Source organism: Danio rerio, chromosome 12, assembly GCF_049306965.1.
Source record: "Danio rerio strain Tuebingen ecotype United States chromosome 12, GRCz12tu, whole genome shotgun sequence".
Lineage (NCBI taxonomy): Eukaryota > Metazoa > Chordata > Actinopteri > Cypriniformes > Danionidae > Danio > Danio rerio.
In genome coordinates, this window is record NC_133187.1 from 8,881,115 (window position 1) to 8,900,068 (window position 18,954).

General features: G+C 32.2%; 1 protein-coding gene across 2 annotated transcripts in view; it reads left to right on the plus strand.

The window, feature by feature from the left end:
* Positions 1-18,954, plus strand: part of arid5b (AT-rich interaction domain 5B) — a 255,016-nt gene that overhangs the window by 194,784 nt on the left and 41,278 nt on the right. For both annotated transcript variants that reach the window (XR_012387838.1, XM_073918238.1), the window contains exon 8: positions 3,122-3,219. Coding sequence is in view for 1 of the 2 variants with exons in the window: in XM_073918238.1 (XP_073774339.1) it covers positions 3,122-3,219 (98 nt within the window). In the remaining variant the exon portion in view is untranslated. The remainder of the gene's footprint in view (positions 1-3,121; positions 3,220-18,954) is intronic.

Sequence of the window (18,954 nt, forward strand, 5' to 3'; positions counted from 1 at the left end):
CAGCAAGTACGGTTCATGCTTTCAACAGAGCGAAAATCGGGAGGATCAGTCAGACACACGCTGGAAAACAAAGAGCCATCTAAACGTACACTACGCTTCCGCTTATAAAGCTGACAATCCTGAGGTGCAAGACAGAGTTAGCCTCAAAGAAAAGAAACATCAATTAATATCAAAACTCCAAAACACAACAATAATAATAATAATAATAATAATAATAATAATAAAATACTAAACCCTGACACCTCCCCCCTCTTTTTATTTCTCTCATTCTTGTTTTCCTATTGGGAAAAACAAGGGAAAAAAACTGTTTCTGTGAAGTGATTTTAAGCATACAACCATGAAAGAGCATCCACAATTTGTTATATCATTATAAAAATAATCGGGTTTATATATACACTATAGATGTGGAGGACTTCTCTCCTCCCCAATCCCCGGGTCTGAATGCAGCCATAGTGAACAGCAGTGTCTAGTCCTGCCCTGTCTAGTCCAACCATTAGCCCTGCCTGTAATCTGGAGGATTTTAAACATGGGCGAACACAGCAGCACGGACATAGGTGATGTGTCTGAATGGTAACAAACTCAACTGGTAAAACACAAAGTCCGCTATTCTCCCATTCTCCTACAGCTCTTCCAACAAAAATGCTTGCTGCAAACCAACAGTTTTGCTGTATCGGCACAGACAGCATCGTGGGGAAAAACATGCAACAATCCCTGTTGAACATGGAAACAAACACATGCTGTGACGTGCACAGATGCGGTCTCACGCAGTCATTGGGTCTCACAGCTTGGCAGGTCTGCCTTGCCTTTAGAAAGCACGTGCTCTCATGAATAATTCATTTGCCACCATTTGAGTCTGCTCAATTGGAGAGATTAGAGCTGCTGGATTTAAGTATTGAAGTATTGAATACGTCACCATTTTTCTCAGAAAACATGTCTAAAGGTGCTGTAGACTCCAAACAAATAAACAAATCTAATTAGTTTACAAATGAAGTTATCTGTAATAAAATGAAATGACGCAGGGTAAAAGTTTTGAACACATGAAGAAAAGAAGGCGTAGAAAGGCAGTGAAAGCCCAGACAGCAGCTCAAATCATCAAAAGCCTTTTATATAAAGTATTAAATATGTTTCAGTAGTTCAGTGCTTTGTCCTTGTGTCATTCCATTGTTGTAACACATACTATAACTCATTTTTCAGATTTAGCTTGTTTGATTTATTTTTATGCTTGTACTTTTGGCTTTTTACCCAAATCTGGTTCAATTCCATGTCAACAACTGCTAATGTCGACCAATGGTTAAAACATACTACTACTAGTCGATCAGGAAAATCTTTAGTGGGGGAAATAAGTATTGAACACGTCACCATTTTTCTCAGAAAACATATTTCTAAAGGTGCTGTTGATTAGAAATTGCCCCCGTATGTTGATAACAATTAAAGAAATCCATATATGCAAAAAATAATAATAATCTAACTAGTTTACAAATGAAGTTATGTGTGATCAAATCAACTCAGGCTCATTGTGAAAACGTAGTCCCGTGGACATTTCTAGAGACCGCAAAATACGTACTTATTTTTGCAGTTTTGTTTTTACAAATCCGCAAGAGGCCCCTGTTCGTGCTTTTTCGCATCTATAATGTCTCTCGTGAGTGCCGTTCGCGCACCCACTGTTCTCGTGTAAACCCACCAGAGGCCACTGTCGACCAACTGAATGATTGATTGGGCGACCGGCCAATCGACCGACTGACCCTCGTCCTTCCCTAAACCCAACCAATTTTACCGATTGACCCGTCCACTCGCTTACTTCCCTAGACCCAACCGACGGTTTACAAAAGCCTTCCACAAAAAGAAAAGCCCTCGTCTGATATTTACCACGTTTTCGGATTTTACCAAACTCACCCTGTTGTTCACTCGTTCGTTTTATTTTTTGGATTCTGTTTTTGTCTTACCTGATTTCTCAAACCCGGTCGTTGTCGTCGTCGTGATCCCCTCCTCTCTGCGCCTCAAGTCCACCGACATACATAACGAGCTGCCTGGACAAATTGGTTGCAGCGGGAAAGCCCTCCACACAGAGGTAAGCGCTTAGCTGGTAAGTGCCAAAAGGAAAAGCGTCATACCGCCCTGTAGCGTTCACCTAAAAAAATTAAATGCAGCCATACATACCTCTGGCTACATTATTCGCGGTCTCCAGAAACGTCCGCAGGACTACACTTTCAGAATGAGCCTGTGTTGGATAAAATGAAGTGATGCAGGTGGAAAGTATTAAACACATGAAGAAAGGAAGGCATAGAAAGGCAGTGTAAGCCCAGACAGCAGCTCAAATCATCGAAAAAAAGACTTTTATATAAAGTATTAAATACATTTTAGTAGTTCGGTGCTTTCTCCTTGTGTCATTCCATCTTTATTACACATAACTCATTTCTCAGATTTTGTTTGTTTTGTTTTATTTTTATATTTGTATTGTTTGGCTTTTTACCCAAATCTGGTTCAATTCCATGTCAACAGCTGCTTTAGGAATATTATTCCCAGGAAAAAAAAACTCAATTCTTATTTCCCCCACTGTAAATGTGTAATCAGTCGACTAATGGCTAAAACATACTACCACTAGCCGATCAGGAAAATCTCTAGTCAAGGGCAGTTGTCTGCTTAATACACTGACTAAATCACACATGCATTCATTTCCCAGCACTTGATGCATGTGCTTTTCCACCGAATGCGTTTTATTGAGGGAGGCATCCATTAGCTGCGGGAAACGGCCATTAAAAATCTTTTAACCCTCGTACACTCAATGCACTAAAGGTCGCTCATGAATATTAATCGCCGTGTATGTGAATTATGTTAATCAAGTATGTGTTTTCTTTCTTTTTCTGTTCAGTTAAGAGTAGGCATGCATCAGTTTCATTACAAAAAAAGCTCAATCTAATGACCTTGTTGTCATTTCTAACACAAACCTTACGGAAGCTGTTTATTATGCATCGGATGACCCTTTTATTTTGACAATACCGAAAGCATGAATGCATGAATGGTGGAATGCTAATGTTCATTTCATTTGTGCTCCGTGCACTCATCTATTATACCAGCGTCCTTGTCTCTCATAATGGACTGTTCTTTCTTTTTTCCATTTCAGATCACAGCACGCCGACAGTGGAAAAATGTATATGATGAGCTGGGCGGCAACCCGGGAAGCACCAGCGCCGCCACGTGCACACGAAGACACTACGAGAGGTCAGTCTTCTCATATCTCTGATCCATTTGCAGGGATGATTTTCCTCTGCGGAAACCTTTGGAATTGATTTAAATGTGGTAATGTGTGTGTTGAGCGATGCTGAGAGGATTAAACTTCTGTTTGGATGGTGAAAAAAAGGAGAAAACGTTTATTAAAATAGCAGGCCAGTGGTAGGGCATGTGTGGATATCTGTGGATATTGTGTAATATCATGTGGCCATTAAAAAAACATTGTTGATTTTAGTGTTTATACCTCATATTATTAGCAGCTCCACGTGAAAGCTGTGCCTGCAGAACGAGAAGAAAGCTCGGAAGGTTTTAAATACCCAAATTATTATCATTTATTTATTTATTTATTTTACATGTGGTTCACTTGACTAAATATCCGGAACAAGACATTACCAAGTGCAGCTCCAGACATCGTTTCCAACGAAGGCATCTGAGGTTTTTCGGTATTTTTTTTTGTTTTACTTTTTTGTTTGTTTTATTTTACTGTTGTTTTGCTTTATTTCTTTTTGTTGTGGCTTTTATTTCATATTTAATTTTGCTTTGTATTTTGTTTTATTGTAAGTTTTGTTTTGTATTTTATTTTTGTTTTGTTGTGTTTTATATTTTCTTGTTTGTTTTGTGTTTTTTGAATTTTGTTTTGTCTTTTTGTTTTGTATTTTTTGTTATTATTTGTTTTGTTGTTTATTTTTTTTTGTTTTGTGCTTTGCATTTTTTATTTTTTATTTATTTATTTTTTTGGCTTTTTGTTCCAATCTTTGTATTTGGTTTTGTTTGACTTTGTCTTTGTTTAATTTAATTTTGTTGTTTTTTTTTAACGAGAAGAAAGCTCAGAAGGTTTTGAAAACCCAAGAAAAATTGTATTAGTAGTAGTCGGTGTCATCGTCATAGTAGTTGTAGTCATAGTAGTAGTCGAAGTTGGTGTCGTCGTCATTGCAGTAGTAGTAGTCGTAGTAGTAGTCGTAGTAGTAACAGTAGTCGTAGCAGTAGTTGTCATTATAGTAGTAGTAGTAGTAGTTGGGGTCGTCATAGTTCTAGTACTAATCGGCGTTGTAGTAGTAGTAGTATTAGTCAGCGTCATCCTCATTTTAGTAGTAGTAGTAGTCCTTTTTATCGTAGTAGTAGTCGTAGTAGTAGTCGTCATTGTTGTAGTAGTAGTCAGCGTTGTCATCAAAGTAGTAGTAGTAGTAGTAGGTTGTCTGCATCGTCATTGTAATAGTAGTAGTCGGTGTCATCGTCATAGTAGTTGTAGTTGTCGTAGTAGTCGAAGTTGTTGTCGTCGTCATTGTTGTAGTTCATTGTAGTAGTAGTAGAAGTAGTAGTCGGCAGCATAGTGGTAGTAGTAGTTGGTTGTTATCGTCATAGTAGTAGTAGTAGTCGGCGTCGTTCTCATTGTAGTAGTAGTCGTAGTCATCATCGCAGTAGTCATATTATGATTTTTATTATTTACTAGAGATTACACACAATAATTAAATTAATCAATTTATTAATTGTCACCCTCAATTTAAAATCAATTTTTTTGCCCCTTTAAGCTATAGACAGTATAAGCTATTTAAGTCTTTAAATTGGACTCTAAGCTGAATACAAGTATCTTAAAAAATATCTCAGAAAATATTATGTACTGTCATCATGGCAAAGATAAAAGAAATCAGAATAAAATGATTTACATAATTACTTTTAATCCGCAGGCCTGACAAACATTAACATGGGCTTCCAGTTGCATAATAATTTAAATTGTTATTTTATTTCATGTATTTATTAAATGTTTTGACCTGAAAGTGCCAGTAGATATTGAATTATTGGTTCTATGAACAGCCAAAGACTACAGCTTTTAAAGATTAAAGATTAAAAATCTTCTAATTGTATGTTTTATGGTTTCAGCTCTTAATGATTTAATAAAAACAGTACATCTTAGATGACCTGAGGCTGAATAGATTTTTTAATTTTCATCCCTTTCATTTTACTAAAATAAGTAAAATTTTAAGGCTCAATATGAGCAATATTACACTGTAAAATATATTCATGAATTTAGCAGTTTTCCATATTTTGTGATTCATATTTTTATTTTACCCTATTTATTTACGCTTTTGAATTGCATCATGAGATCTTGATCTTTCTTCCAACAACTATTAACCTTGAAAAGTTCGAAAAAGTGACCTTTATTACATTTTTAATTTTTAAAGCTGGTATTCTCAACCGGTGGGCCGCGGCCAATAGTGGGCCTCAGTGATCCTGCAGATGGGCCGGCATAGTGGTAGTAGTAGTTGGTTGTTATCGTCATAGTAGTAGTAGTAGTCGGCGTCATTCTCATTGTAGGAGTAGTCGTAGTCATCATCGCAGTAGTCATATTATGATTTTTATTATTTACTAGAGATTACACATAATAATTAAATTAATCAATTTATTAATTGTCACCCTCAATTTAAAATCAGATTTTTTGCCCCTTTAAGCTATATACAGTATAAGCTATTTAAGTCTTTAAATTAAAACTCTCCTGCAGAGAGCTTAACATTGACTTAAATATTATACTATAATTATTTGATTTGATTATTAAATATGCCATATTAAATGATAGTAGTTATGGCATTTCCCGATTTCTGTCATTGAACAGGCTAATTCGGACTCTGTGCAAAAACAACCTCACTCCTATTTACAGACATAACTGTGGCTTAAATTTCCAGCAGCTGCGCGTGAACTAGAACCACGTACTTGTATAAAGCAAGCAGCCACGCAAATGTAAAGGTAACAATGACTATAATAACCAGCTTGTGTGTCTCTCGTCTGCGACATGTACTGTATCAGAGTCGCACAAGTTCGTTGATATACAAAGTATGCGTGCTCTCTCTGTATGAACACTTTAAAATATCCCCATAGTTGTCCAAATTAGTATCCTGCAAATGTTTTATGACAGACGCGCGTCCGTACAGTAGAATCCAGCGAGACTCGGTGGTGTTTCAGTAGTGAACAGCTGTTTACTGTTTCTGTCTGTGAAATCTAATAATGTCCAGCTACAAACCAAACCGCCTTCAGATGGATGTGTTTCAACCATAGACTGTAAAATATATGGACGTAGTATCCGTGACGTCACCCATAGGTTTCTAAAGAGCGCAAAAGAAGCCACAAGTAGGCACGGCCAACTGTCACCATTTTGTTCGCGCGTCATCACACCCACGGCGGGATACCAAACAAGGGCAAAGAGGCGGAGAGTAAGCGGAGCTTCAGACACCTGCTGGCATTTAGCTTGGACCTGGTTCAGACACACTTTACTTTGGGAGAACGCTTAATCTTAATACTTTATCAGCTGTGACTCGTTTGTATTCTGACCACTTGTGCTTGGTTGTATATCAATAAAGTGTTTAGACTTTTAAAAACACTCCTGTCATACATTGAGCCACTAAACATTGTTCTTATGACGTTTTTCTACAGGAGAAAAATGCGAATTACTTTCAGACACTTCAGATATAGTCTGTGTTAGTAAATGGAAGACTATTGATGAAATCCAGCATAACACTGTATGACACCGCGTCAGATGACTGTTCTAGAGCCTACAACTAATCAATTCGTCAGATTCTGGAGTGCATTACAGCTCTAAATATAAATATAAACGATAAATGATCTTAAATAAAACAAATACATGTATAGAGATGGTATATAAGTATATAACTTTACTCACATGGGAAACGGAGGCCACGTGAATGGTTTGTGAGCACAATTAAGTGCACTCAGCATGCCATGCCATCTAATAATTGTAGGAAACAAGTCCAAAAGGCAGTTGACTGTGTAAAGCCACATAAAACAACACAGAAATACGATAAATATGCCGAGTTCAGTGGCTAATCTGCAGGATTCAGCTGAGGTGACGTGACGGCGACCAACGACACCTAGCTGTCACTCAGGTGGCCACTCCCTTAATTATGCAAATTTAATAAAACTTAATATAAAGGAAACGGATGAGTTATAAAGAAAATTCACCCCCCTCACAGTTGTCATGAAGGGTAATATTAGCTGTATTAACCAAAATCTTTTTTCGCACCAGGCTGTAAACACCTTTTTTTCTGCTGTAAAGTTGGCCATTCTAACAGTTGGCTCAATTGAAATTTGCTCTATTTTGGAGTCAGGAGCGGCCAGGACTAGCGGAATTTTGGATGAATTGCAGTTTTAGTTACTTCCGTATTGGCTTCCTGAAGGAGAGCGGGAGGTTGCCGCTTGGTTTCAACAGATTTAAGGCTTCTTTTTTTTTTTTACTGTATTTTACATTTAGGGTCAGGGTAAGGTTTTTTTTATATTAATGGATAATGATCAATAGATGAAAGTTAGTCTAATTCAAAGCAGCAGCAGTTTTTATATCATCTGCTGCAATCCTGTCAGGTTCCTTTACTGAATAAAACACCCAAATCCTCTGCAGTTGTAAAGAATAACTGAAGAATTCAGGAGCATTGAACCTCTCTGCATTATATATATATATATATAATGTTAAAAGGCTCAAAGAAATTTAGGAGAAAAAGGCGGGCCTCAGAGGGAAAAAGGTTGAGAACCCCTGGTTTGAAGATATATTATCTGAGTTAATGATGTATATAACACTACAAAAATCTTGTACTAAACTGTCAGTGCATTTTCTATTATTTTACACACATACTTCTGTATATATATTATTATTGTCACGGTATGGGGGTGATGAAGAGGAGGCAAGGACCCAAATGCGGGGAATGAAGAATTTATTGAAAAATAAAACAAAAACAAAACTCAAATCTCCCCATGTGGGGAAAAACACGACATTGTTACACACTCAACTAGACTTCTAGAATTTGGAACTTGGCAGACACAAAACTTTAAACCACTGTTGTCGAACAGAATCAGCAAACCTCGTACAACAGGGAAGGAAACAATCAACAACGGACCAGCACAGATCAGAGCACACTAGGAGAATAAATAGGAAAGACAAACCAATTAACAGACAGGCGGACAGGTGAAAATAATAATTACAAACAGGATAACAAGGTGGGTGGGACAAGACAATAGACGGGAGAGCGCATGACAGAGACGAGACAAGCCATGCGCTCACATACATAGGACAAGAACATGCAGCCAATGAGAGAACTCATTAACCGCATGTTCATGACAAGACAAGCACAACACTGAAGCACATGACAAAAGCACGTGACCACAATGTAAACACCAAGCCACGTGCTTTGACAACAGACGCAAGACACAAGCACACGATGAATGAAAACACTCACCGTGCGCTCACACACGCAGCGTGCATGCTTCATCCCCAGCGCCGACCAAAACCGAAACCAACAAGACTGAGACGCTGGGAATGAAACACCACGCTGCTGACAGACGAAAACACAAACACGAGTACAAGAGCGCACGCATCTGAGGGACGCCGAGCGCGCGCGCGGCCGCATCAAGAAGGAGCGCGCACACTCTGCGTACACCCACGACGGCGCGCGCGCACACAGAGACAGAGACAGGACCAGACATGGGTAGTGTCTAAGCTCTGCCACCAAAACAAGAATTTACAAGACCAGAGTGGCAGAACCCTGACAATTTTTTTTTGCATTATATTATTTCAAACTACCACAATGTCAATAAAAGAGAGATCAAGCTCTCATAATGCAATTCACAACCTTAAATAAACACTTGTCAATCATAAAATATGGAAACCAGTGTAGCAGTAAACAGAATTGCATCTGTGAGACACTGTTTGAAATGCAGCATGCGATGCAGGTATTGGCATGGGTTTGTGCTTATTCTTAAAGGTTTTGCTTTCAGGAAGAGACACTTTTATTGTATTTGCTCTTAAAGCCACTGACTTTGACCTTTAAGGTGTGTGTGACACGTCTCTTTCTTCCGGCCGGCTCATCGAGGGCTTTAGCAGGTGGATTTGGCAGGCATTGTGTTTCTGGCACAGACCCACCATCTGACTTACTGCTGAGTCAATAGCCACCAATAATGTATCTGTTCGATGAATAATAGGCTGCCAGAATGCGATGTTATAACCTTGATCAAACAGGCAGCGGGATGTGCTGATGTGTCCACTTGTGCAGCTGCTAGCCGGAGTAATTAATTGAATTAATTTGCTCAGTAAATGAAGCCATTCTGTTCGGGGTTTTTGAGTGAAAGGCTGTTTCGGAGGGAGTGACGCAGGGCTTTATCTGTGGCCCGTCTTGGGTTTCATGTCTCGGGACGAGCTGACTATTGTTTGGCTACAAGCTCCGCTCTTTTCATGGGAGTCGTTTTGCAGAGCCTCTGCCAAGTGCAGCTCCAGACACCGTTTCCAAAGAAGGCATCTGAGGTTTTTTGGTATTCTGTTTTGTTTTACTTTTTTCTTTGTTTTATTTTTTGTTGTTTCTTTTTTTTTATTTCTTTTTGATGTGGTTTTTATTTCATATTTAATTTTGCTTTGTATTTTGTGTTTTGTTTTGTTTTGTTGTAATTTTTGTTATATATTTTATTTTTTGTTTTTGTTTCGTTTTTTTTTCTTTTTTATATTTAATTTTGTTTTGTGTTTTGTATTTTATTTTTTGTTTTGTTGTGTTTTATATTTTATTGTTTGTTTTGTGTTGTTTAATTTTTTTTGTTTTTGTTTTGTATTCTTTGTATTTTGCTTTGTTGTTTTATTTTTTATGTGTGTTGTATTTTATTTTTTTGTTTTGTATTTTTTGTATTTTGCCTTGTTGTTTTATTATTTTTTTTATTTTTTTATTTATTATTATTATAATTTTTTTGTGTGTGTTTTGTATTTAGTTTTTTGTTTTGTATTTTATTTTTTGTTTTTATTTTTTTGTTTTTTGTTCCAATCTTTCAATTTGGTTTTGTTTTACTTTTTTTGTATAATTTACTTTTGTTTTTGTTTAGTTTTTTAGTTTTGTATTTTGTATTTTATAATTTTTTTTGTTTTGTGTTTTGTGTTTTGTTATTCGTTCCGTTTTTTTGTATGTTTTTTTTTTTACTTTTGTTTTTTTGTTTGTTTGTTTTTGTATTTTGTATTTTTTTCCATTGTTTTGTTTTGGTTCCATTTTTTTTATTTTTTTTTATTTACTGAAGAATGTACTTGCTACTCTTTTCTTTACAATGAAAGTGGATGTTAACAGGAGCTGCCATGCTTAAAACTGCAAAAACAAAAATTACCAATTATAAAATAAAAGCTTTTCTTGGCCGAAATGTTTTTTCATTAATTTATAAGATATAGCTAAATAATATACATCATTAAATAAAATAATGCAGAACTTTGGAATTTTTTTATTCTAGCAAATGTCTTTTTTATTTGGCTGGAATAAAAATCTTTTTAACTTGTTCTAAATATTCTTTAAGGTTAATGTTGTTTGTTGTTTTTCTTTTTTCTTTTCTTTTTTTTCTTTTCATTTGTATTTTGCTTTGCTTTGTCTTGTCTCTGGCTACTTGAAAAGCCACTGTCATACAATAACTTACCTAATTTAACTATCTTGCCTAATTAACCTAATTAATTAAAATAACTTAAATTAACTGCAAAATAACTAGTGAAATATTATGCAATGGCATCATGACAAAGACAAATAAATTAGTAAGTTATTAAAAGTTCGCTAATAAATTTATTATGTTTAAAAATAACCTATAATTATACTCGCCATTAAACAGCACTTTAATAACAGTGTGTGTGTGTGTGTGTGTGTGTGAGTGAGTGTGTGTGAGTGAGTGTGTGTGTGTGTGTGTGTGTGTGTGTGTGTGTGTGTGTGTGTGTGTGTGTGTGTGTGTGTGTGTGTGTGTGTGTGTGTGTGTGTGTGTGTGTGTGTGTGTGTGTGTGTGTAATTCTAACATTTTTTTTTACTCCTATTTATAACATTCTCATAATTTTAAATATAAATAATTGAAAAAAAAAATGTTTTGGCCTTCTGGGTGTTTCTCCAACCGCTGCTAATGATATTTACTTTATCGTCTGATTAGTTGTGGCTTTTCAGTATGTTGTGGGGGAAGTGAAACAAATGTGGATTGCAAATTAGGTCATGAAATATGACAGCGGTAACCTTGAGAGATACTGCGGTATTCAGGCCGTCCTCTGCTTTTAATGATATAGGTCAATGACACTGATCAATCCGGCCCTGCTTATTTATTTAATCCTCCTCTTCACTTGTCAAGCAACTTCAATCTCTCAGCAGCACAGGGACACTTTTTTGGTGGATTTTATATATATATATATATATATATATATATATATATATATATATATATATATATATATATATATATATATATATATATATATATATATTTACATAACATAGAAAATAAAAGCTCTACAGAGGATCTGTCAGAGCATCCGCCGCTGCAGAACTAACCAATTCAGGATGCATGTGGATTTGCATAATGTTTGAATAATATTTGCATTACCATCTACAAATATTATCTTGCAAGAGAAAAAAAAGATAGGTGTTTTTATTCCATGGAATGCTGTGTATTAGTTACTAAATACAGTGTGACTGCTAATGTATGAAGATATCTAGATGTCATATTGTTTTTTTCTTGTTTATTATTATTATTATTATTATTATTATTATATTACTGCAATTATTTCTGTTGTTATTATTATTATTATTATTATTATTATTGTTATTATTATATTACAGCAATTATTTCTGTTGTTGTTTTTATAATAATAATAATTATTATTATTATTATTATTACTATTATTAGAGTTTGCATGTTCTCCCTGCATCCGCGTGGGGTTCCTCTAGGTACTCCGCTTTCCCCCACAGTCCAATGATATGTGGGACAGGTGACTAGCTAAAACTTTGTAGTGTATGTGTGTGAATGAGAGTGTATGGGTGTTTCCCAGTGATGAGTTTCTGCTGAAAGGGCATGTGCTGGATAAGTTGGCGGTTCATTCCAATATGGTGACCCTAAATTAATAATAGGACTAGCCGAAAAGAAAACTAATGAATGAATTACTGTTAATTATTATTATTATTATTATTATTATTATTATTCATTTTATTATTATTATTATTATTATTATTATTATTATTATTATTATTATTATTATTATTATTATTATTATTCATTTTATTATTATTATTATTATTATTATTATTATTCATTTTATTAATATTATTACTGTTGTTATCATTATTTATATTATTAATATTACTGTTATTATTAATAATAATGATAGTATTTATTTTATTATTATAATAATTATTTCTGTTATTGTTATTATTACTGTTATTATTATTTTTATTATTATTATTATTATTATTATTGTTGTTTTTGTTGTTGTTGTTGTTATCATCATTATTGTTATTATATTGTTGTTGTTTAAACTTTTTACATTTTTACTACATTTTTCAATTTTAATAAACTAGCCAGAGTAATAATAACAAAATTGTAGTATTTCTGCATTTTTAAGGTTTAATATATTAATTTATATTTAATAAATAACATTAAATATAGCTAAAGTCACCGAGCTGGCACATTGGAAAAAAATATTATCATATGTTGTTATTATTATTATTATTATTTGCAGAAGTAGTAATATTAGTATTATTAGTATCAAATAAAAAAAAAATCTAAATTAAATACACAGTATTTAAAGTTTAGCCACTTTTAATACTGGAAATAAAAGAACATCAGACATTATTATTCACAGTAGTACTAGTAGTAATATCATATATTGTTTGTGTAACATTTGTGTTATATACAATTATTGGTAACACTTTACATTAAGATTGTATCAGTTATTGTTAATTAATGTGTTTACTAACATGAACCAACAATGAACAATAAAGTTACAGTATTTATTCATGTTGGTTAACGTTAACTAATGTTAACTATAAGCATGGATTTAGATGTTAATAATACATTAGTAAATGCTGAACTGATTAATAAATGCTGTACACATTTTGTTCATAATTAGTTAGTTAATAACAGTAAATAATGAACGATTTTTTTAAAAATGTTAATGAATGAATAAATAGTCATTATTTTTGTGTAAAGTTGCCCAATTGTAATACTAGAAAGAAAATTACAATGCATAGTGCAGCATTATGTGTAGTAGTAATAGTAGTAATATTAGATTTATTAAGCAAATACGATTTTGTGTAACATGTTGGCGTTTCATGTTTCATGCTAGTATTACCATATTTAATATTATATTTTAAAGTCACCATGTTTTTACAGTGGAAATATTATTGTTGTAGATAATAATAATAATAATAATAATAATAATAATAATAATAAAATAGCGATAATAATACTAATGATAAAAATGATGATAATAATAGAAACAATAATAATAGCAATAATAATAATAGTAACAACAATAATAATAGCTTTAATAATAACGACAATAATAATGATACTATTTATTGTAATAATAATAATAATAATAATAATATCAATAATAATAATAATAATAATAATAATAATAATAATATCAATAATAATCATAATAATAATAATGGCAATAATAATAATAATAATAATAACAATAATAATGATGATGATGATGTTATTACTACTACTATTAATATTATTATTAATAATAATAAGAAGAATAAGAATAATAAATAGCAATAATAACAATAATGATAATAATAGCAAGTATAATAATATCAATAATGATAACAACTAGGATAAAAATAATAATAATGTTAATAATAGCAGTAATAACCACAAAAATATTAGCAATCATAATAATAATAATGTAGTCATTATTTCTTGTGTAACATGCCTAAAACATGGATATGGCATTCTAGGATTTAAAGCACAAGAGATGCAGTCGGTGCTTGATTATTGATCAGCGAATCTCCCCTCCAGAATGAATGTTTGCAGTAAACTCCAGCAGGTCACGCTTCGCGCACACACACACACACACACACACACACCGAGCTCATCCTTGAAGCTGCAGGCAGAATGACAGATCTGAACGCAGGACGCTTTAAGTGCAGTTTAATGATCTGCTTTTGAAGAGAGCGTTTGAATGTTGCGTCAGCTCTTCTGCTCTCCGGAGAAACCGACTGCAGCTCCAGTAAACAATAGCAAGACGCATTTATTATCCTGCACATCATTAGCAGAATACGCCAATATGACTCGGGTTCAGCCAATCGTTGATCCACATCTCTTTATGATTAGATGTTTATCTGTTGTTGTTTTTTTTTATAGCGTTTGCCTGTATTTACCTGCTGCTGGCGTGGTGAAAGCTCATTAAAGCTCGGATTGATCTCATTAGTTAATCATCACAGTCTGGATGTGGATTTACAGCCTCATTTGACTTGCTAAGATGCAATTGTGTTGGTTCTTTAAGAGGACAAAATAATTTGCTTTTAGCATCCTGTTGAAGACAGTGCGCTTAGTTGTTTTAAATAGATGTAATATTTTACAATATAAGCATTGTATTAAAATGATACCAGCTGCCTTTGCGCTGTCGTGTTTTTATGGTAAATGTGTAGTTAAAATGTTTTAAAAAGGCAACTATCTTTTTCTTAAGTGAATATAAACAGATTTGTGTTTATTAATGTTCTGTTGATGCTAATATTTAATGTTATTGCTGTCTGCAATAACTTAGATATTTATTAAAATATTTATTAAAAATAAATATAAAAATATTTATTTATTTGAAAGTAGTAACAATAATAAAATATTTTTAATGAATAAAATTTCTAAATAATTTTTTTTAATAATTTTTTGTTAATTTGTTTATTTTAATTATATAATAATAATAATAATAATAATAATAATCATAATAATAATCATAAAAGTAATTTATATATATATATATATATATATATATATATATATATATATATATATATATATATATATATATATATATATATATATATATATATATATATATAAATATATATATATGTAATGGAATGAAAATGGAAAAATCATTAGAAATGTGCCGTTTAATTTTTTTAAATTAATTATTCCAGTAATTACACTTTTCATATGTTTTTTTTAAATATGCATCTTATTAAGCTAGATACTCTATTTTTATAAATTACATTGTAACTGCTTACAGATTTTATAGCTGTATTCATTTAAATGTTAATATATAAATAAATTTCTTATAAAAGTGCTCAAGATTGTTAGTAATGGAATTGGTAATAATAGTTATATAAATATGTTGTTTAATAATTAGAAAATTTTATATATGTTAAAATGCCTATATTAAACTAGGTAATATAATATGGCATTATTAATATAAATAGTTGTTTAATAATATAAACATTCATAGTTGTTTAGAAACAGTAATTTTAGAAAAACAATATTATTGTGTATAATTTGCAACAAAAATGCTGTATTAGTATTACTTTAAACGTAGTTATAAAAATAGATTTGAATGTAATATTTTTGAAAAGTGTTCAAGATTATTAGTACTGAAATTGCAATTAATTAACAGAAATGGTTTGAAATGTGTTGTTTAATATTTAGAAAAGTATGTTAATTTTTCTTTTTTGTTATTAGTAATATATTGTAATAGGTTGGATAAATATAGAAAGTACATTATTAATAAAAATTCTCAGAGTTGTCTTGTAACACATTCATATTTTTACATGTATTATTAAAAATGTTGCTCTTTTTATTGTTTAATATATATTTATTTAGAAATTATTTATATTTTTGTATAATTAGCAAAAGTGCATATTAGTGTTATTATTTTGCTGTATTACAATTAATAGTAGGTAAACACTCATTTTAAAAAAATAGTTAAATTACTTAAATTGCTCAAGAGCATATATTATTTTGTAGCAGTAATGCAATAGCTATAAGAGAGTTGTTGTATCTGCATGTATATACATACATACAGTGAAGTCAGAATTATTAGCCGCCCTTTAATTGTTTTCTTCTTTTTTTTTAATATTTCCCAAATGATGTTTAACAGTCTTTTTTTTCGGCTAGAATAAAAGCAGTTTTCATTTTTTAAAACTCATTTAAAGGTCAAAGTAATAAGACCTTTTAAGCTACATATTTCTTTAATAGTCTACAAAACAAACCATCATTATACAATAACTTTCCTTGTTACCCTAACCTAAGTTAACTTAAATAACCTAGTTAAGCCTTTGAATGTCACTTTAAGCTGTATAGAAGTGTCTTGAAAAATATCTGGTCAAATATTATTTACTGTCATCATGGCAATGATAAAATAAATCAGTTATTAGAAATGGGTTATTAAAACTATTAAGTTTAGAAATGTGTTGAAGAAATATTCTTTCTGTTAAATAGAACTTGGGGAAAAAATAAACAGGAGGGCTAATAATTCTGACTTTAACTGTACACACACACACAAACAGACACTCAGGACCACATTACCTCTGCCTGAAATTAATAGAAAATGGAGAAACGTTGAGATTTTTCAAGATGAATCAGCTAAGTTTATAAAGAGTGCATTCAGAAGAGCCTGAAATCTGTGCACAAGTTTTAATAACAGTTTTGTTTTATTTTATGGAACATTTTCAGTAAATATTCACATTACAAAAAAAAAAAAAAAAAAACAGAGAGATAAATATATAGAAGCTAAATATAATCTGTCACATTAAAAAAGGGGGCTATATGGTTTTTCATGCAGTTGAGACAAGAATTTTGATTGGTTTAATGATTTTTATTTCTTTCTTTTTTATATATATTTCCCAAATTATGTTTAACAGAGCAAGGAAATTTACACATTATGTCTGATTATATTTTTTCTTTTAGAGAATAAGATAAGTCGTATTTGTTTTATTTCAGCTAGAATAAAAGCAGTTTTTAATTTTTTAAAAACCATTTTAAGGTCAAAACTATAGGCCCTTAAGGTTTTTTTTTTTTTTTTTTGATGGTCTACAGACCAAACCATTGTTATACCATAACTTGCCTAATTACCCTATCCTGCCTAGTTAACCTAATTAACCTAGTTAAGCCTTTAAATGTCACTTTAAGCTGTATAGAAGTGTCTTAAAAAATATCTAGTCAAATATTATTTACTGTCATAATGACAAAGATAAAATAAATCAGTTATTAGAAATGAGTTATTAAAGCTATTATGTTTAGAAATGTGTTGAAGAAATCTGCTCTCCGTTAAACAGAAATTGGGGGAAAAAATAAACAGGGGGTAGAATAATTCTGACTTCAACTGTATATTAACAAATTTTGGTTAAATATTTAGCAAAAATGACTGTGTAATATTCATGGTTACTGTGATATCAGTTTTTTTTCTGAAAATGTACAATATTATAATTGTGCATATACTGTACATTAGTCATTACTGAAGGCAAATCTGTATAAAAAAAGGGGGCTATATGGATTTTCTTGCAGTTGAGACAAGATTTTGTTTGTTTTCATTATCTTATGGATATTAGACAGGAAGAGTCTCATTTAAACATTTTCACCTTTACATATTTCAAATATTGACTCAAAAATTATGTTTGCTGTTTATTTAAGCTACTTATTTAAAATGAGCTGAAACAACACAATGCTTGAGTTATTGGGGGGATAACTGAATAGTTTTATGTTCAATCCACTTAAATTTGTAAAAACTAATAAGCTAACTAAATCTCTTCATGTTGTCTCAACACAACCCAGTATTTTTGTACAGTGCTTCACTTAGGTTTATTTTGTGAGAACCTCCATATTGTTTTTTTTTTCCATACTCGTGTTGTTCATGCTTTATCGCTTGACATTGTGCTGTGAGAATAAGAGAATAAGCGCAGTGTTTATGTTGGACTGAAGATTGCAGCTCCGGCCTTTAATTTACTGTCTTTAAATCACAGCGCAGGAATGCTTTCATTTCAGCCGCATCACAAAACCAAATCCAGCAACCATTTCTGAGGGAGGATTTTCTGGACAAACTGTCGAGAGCTACAAAAACACGACTCGCATTGTCACGCATTATTTACAGCGTTTAATAATTAAAGCTGCGTCTTTTCTTTTTTTTTTTTCTTTGAATGGTAATGGTTTTCAGCCTGAAGGGAGCGAGTGAGGTTATTTCAGCTCTAAAGGCCAGCAGTGACTGAACACTTTCTGCTCTGGCATTTCTTTCCCTTTTCTGTTTTAACTGGGAGAAGCTGGATTTGTTCAATGTTTACTTTTCAACAAGAACCAACAAAGCATATTTTTATATCATGCTAAATGTTATGCTGGAAATTGAACAGTACATTTTTTTTAACATTCTGATTATTTATTATTTAGTTTGTTGATCTTTTTTCTGAATTTATCCATTTTTATTTTTGTTATAAATGTTTTAATTATATATAAATATATATACAACAGTTATTTCTGGTTCTTAAATCTGATTGGCTGATATCCATGCAATATTCTGCAATATCAGAACTCGTACAGCTTCTTCACTATTTTGTATTACTCCGCCCACACCAGTGGCAAGCAGAGGACTACAGTTTGGCAAATAGTGCAGCTGTTGGACAACATAATGTACTTTTGAGGCATTTTTAGGCGAGGATGTAGTTGTTTTTGGCAGAGCAAAGATGGTTGACATTATCCATCAACAAGATGGGGACAGAGACCGCATAATAAGCCCTTAGAGGTTAAAAATTTAGTGTAAAACTACGAACTACAGCTGATCAAATCTTTATAAATCTGGTAAGGGACTTTCTAAGTCGATCTCTCTCAGCAATCATCTCTCTATGTCGTAGTGCTGTATTTATACCATATACTGTAATTATAATCTATTGAGTGTGAGATGGGATTCACACATCAGGAATGTATGTATTTGGTGTTGGTCACTCTTTTTGTAACCTTGAGTTAATTTTTGGT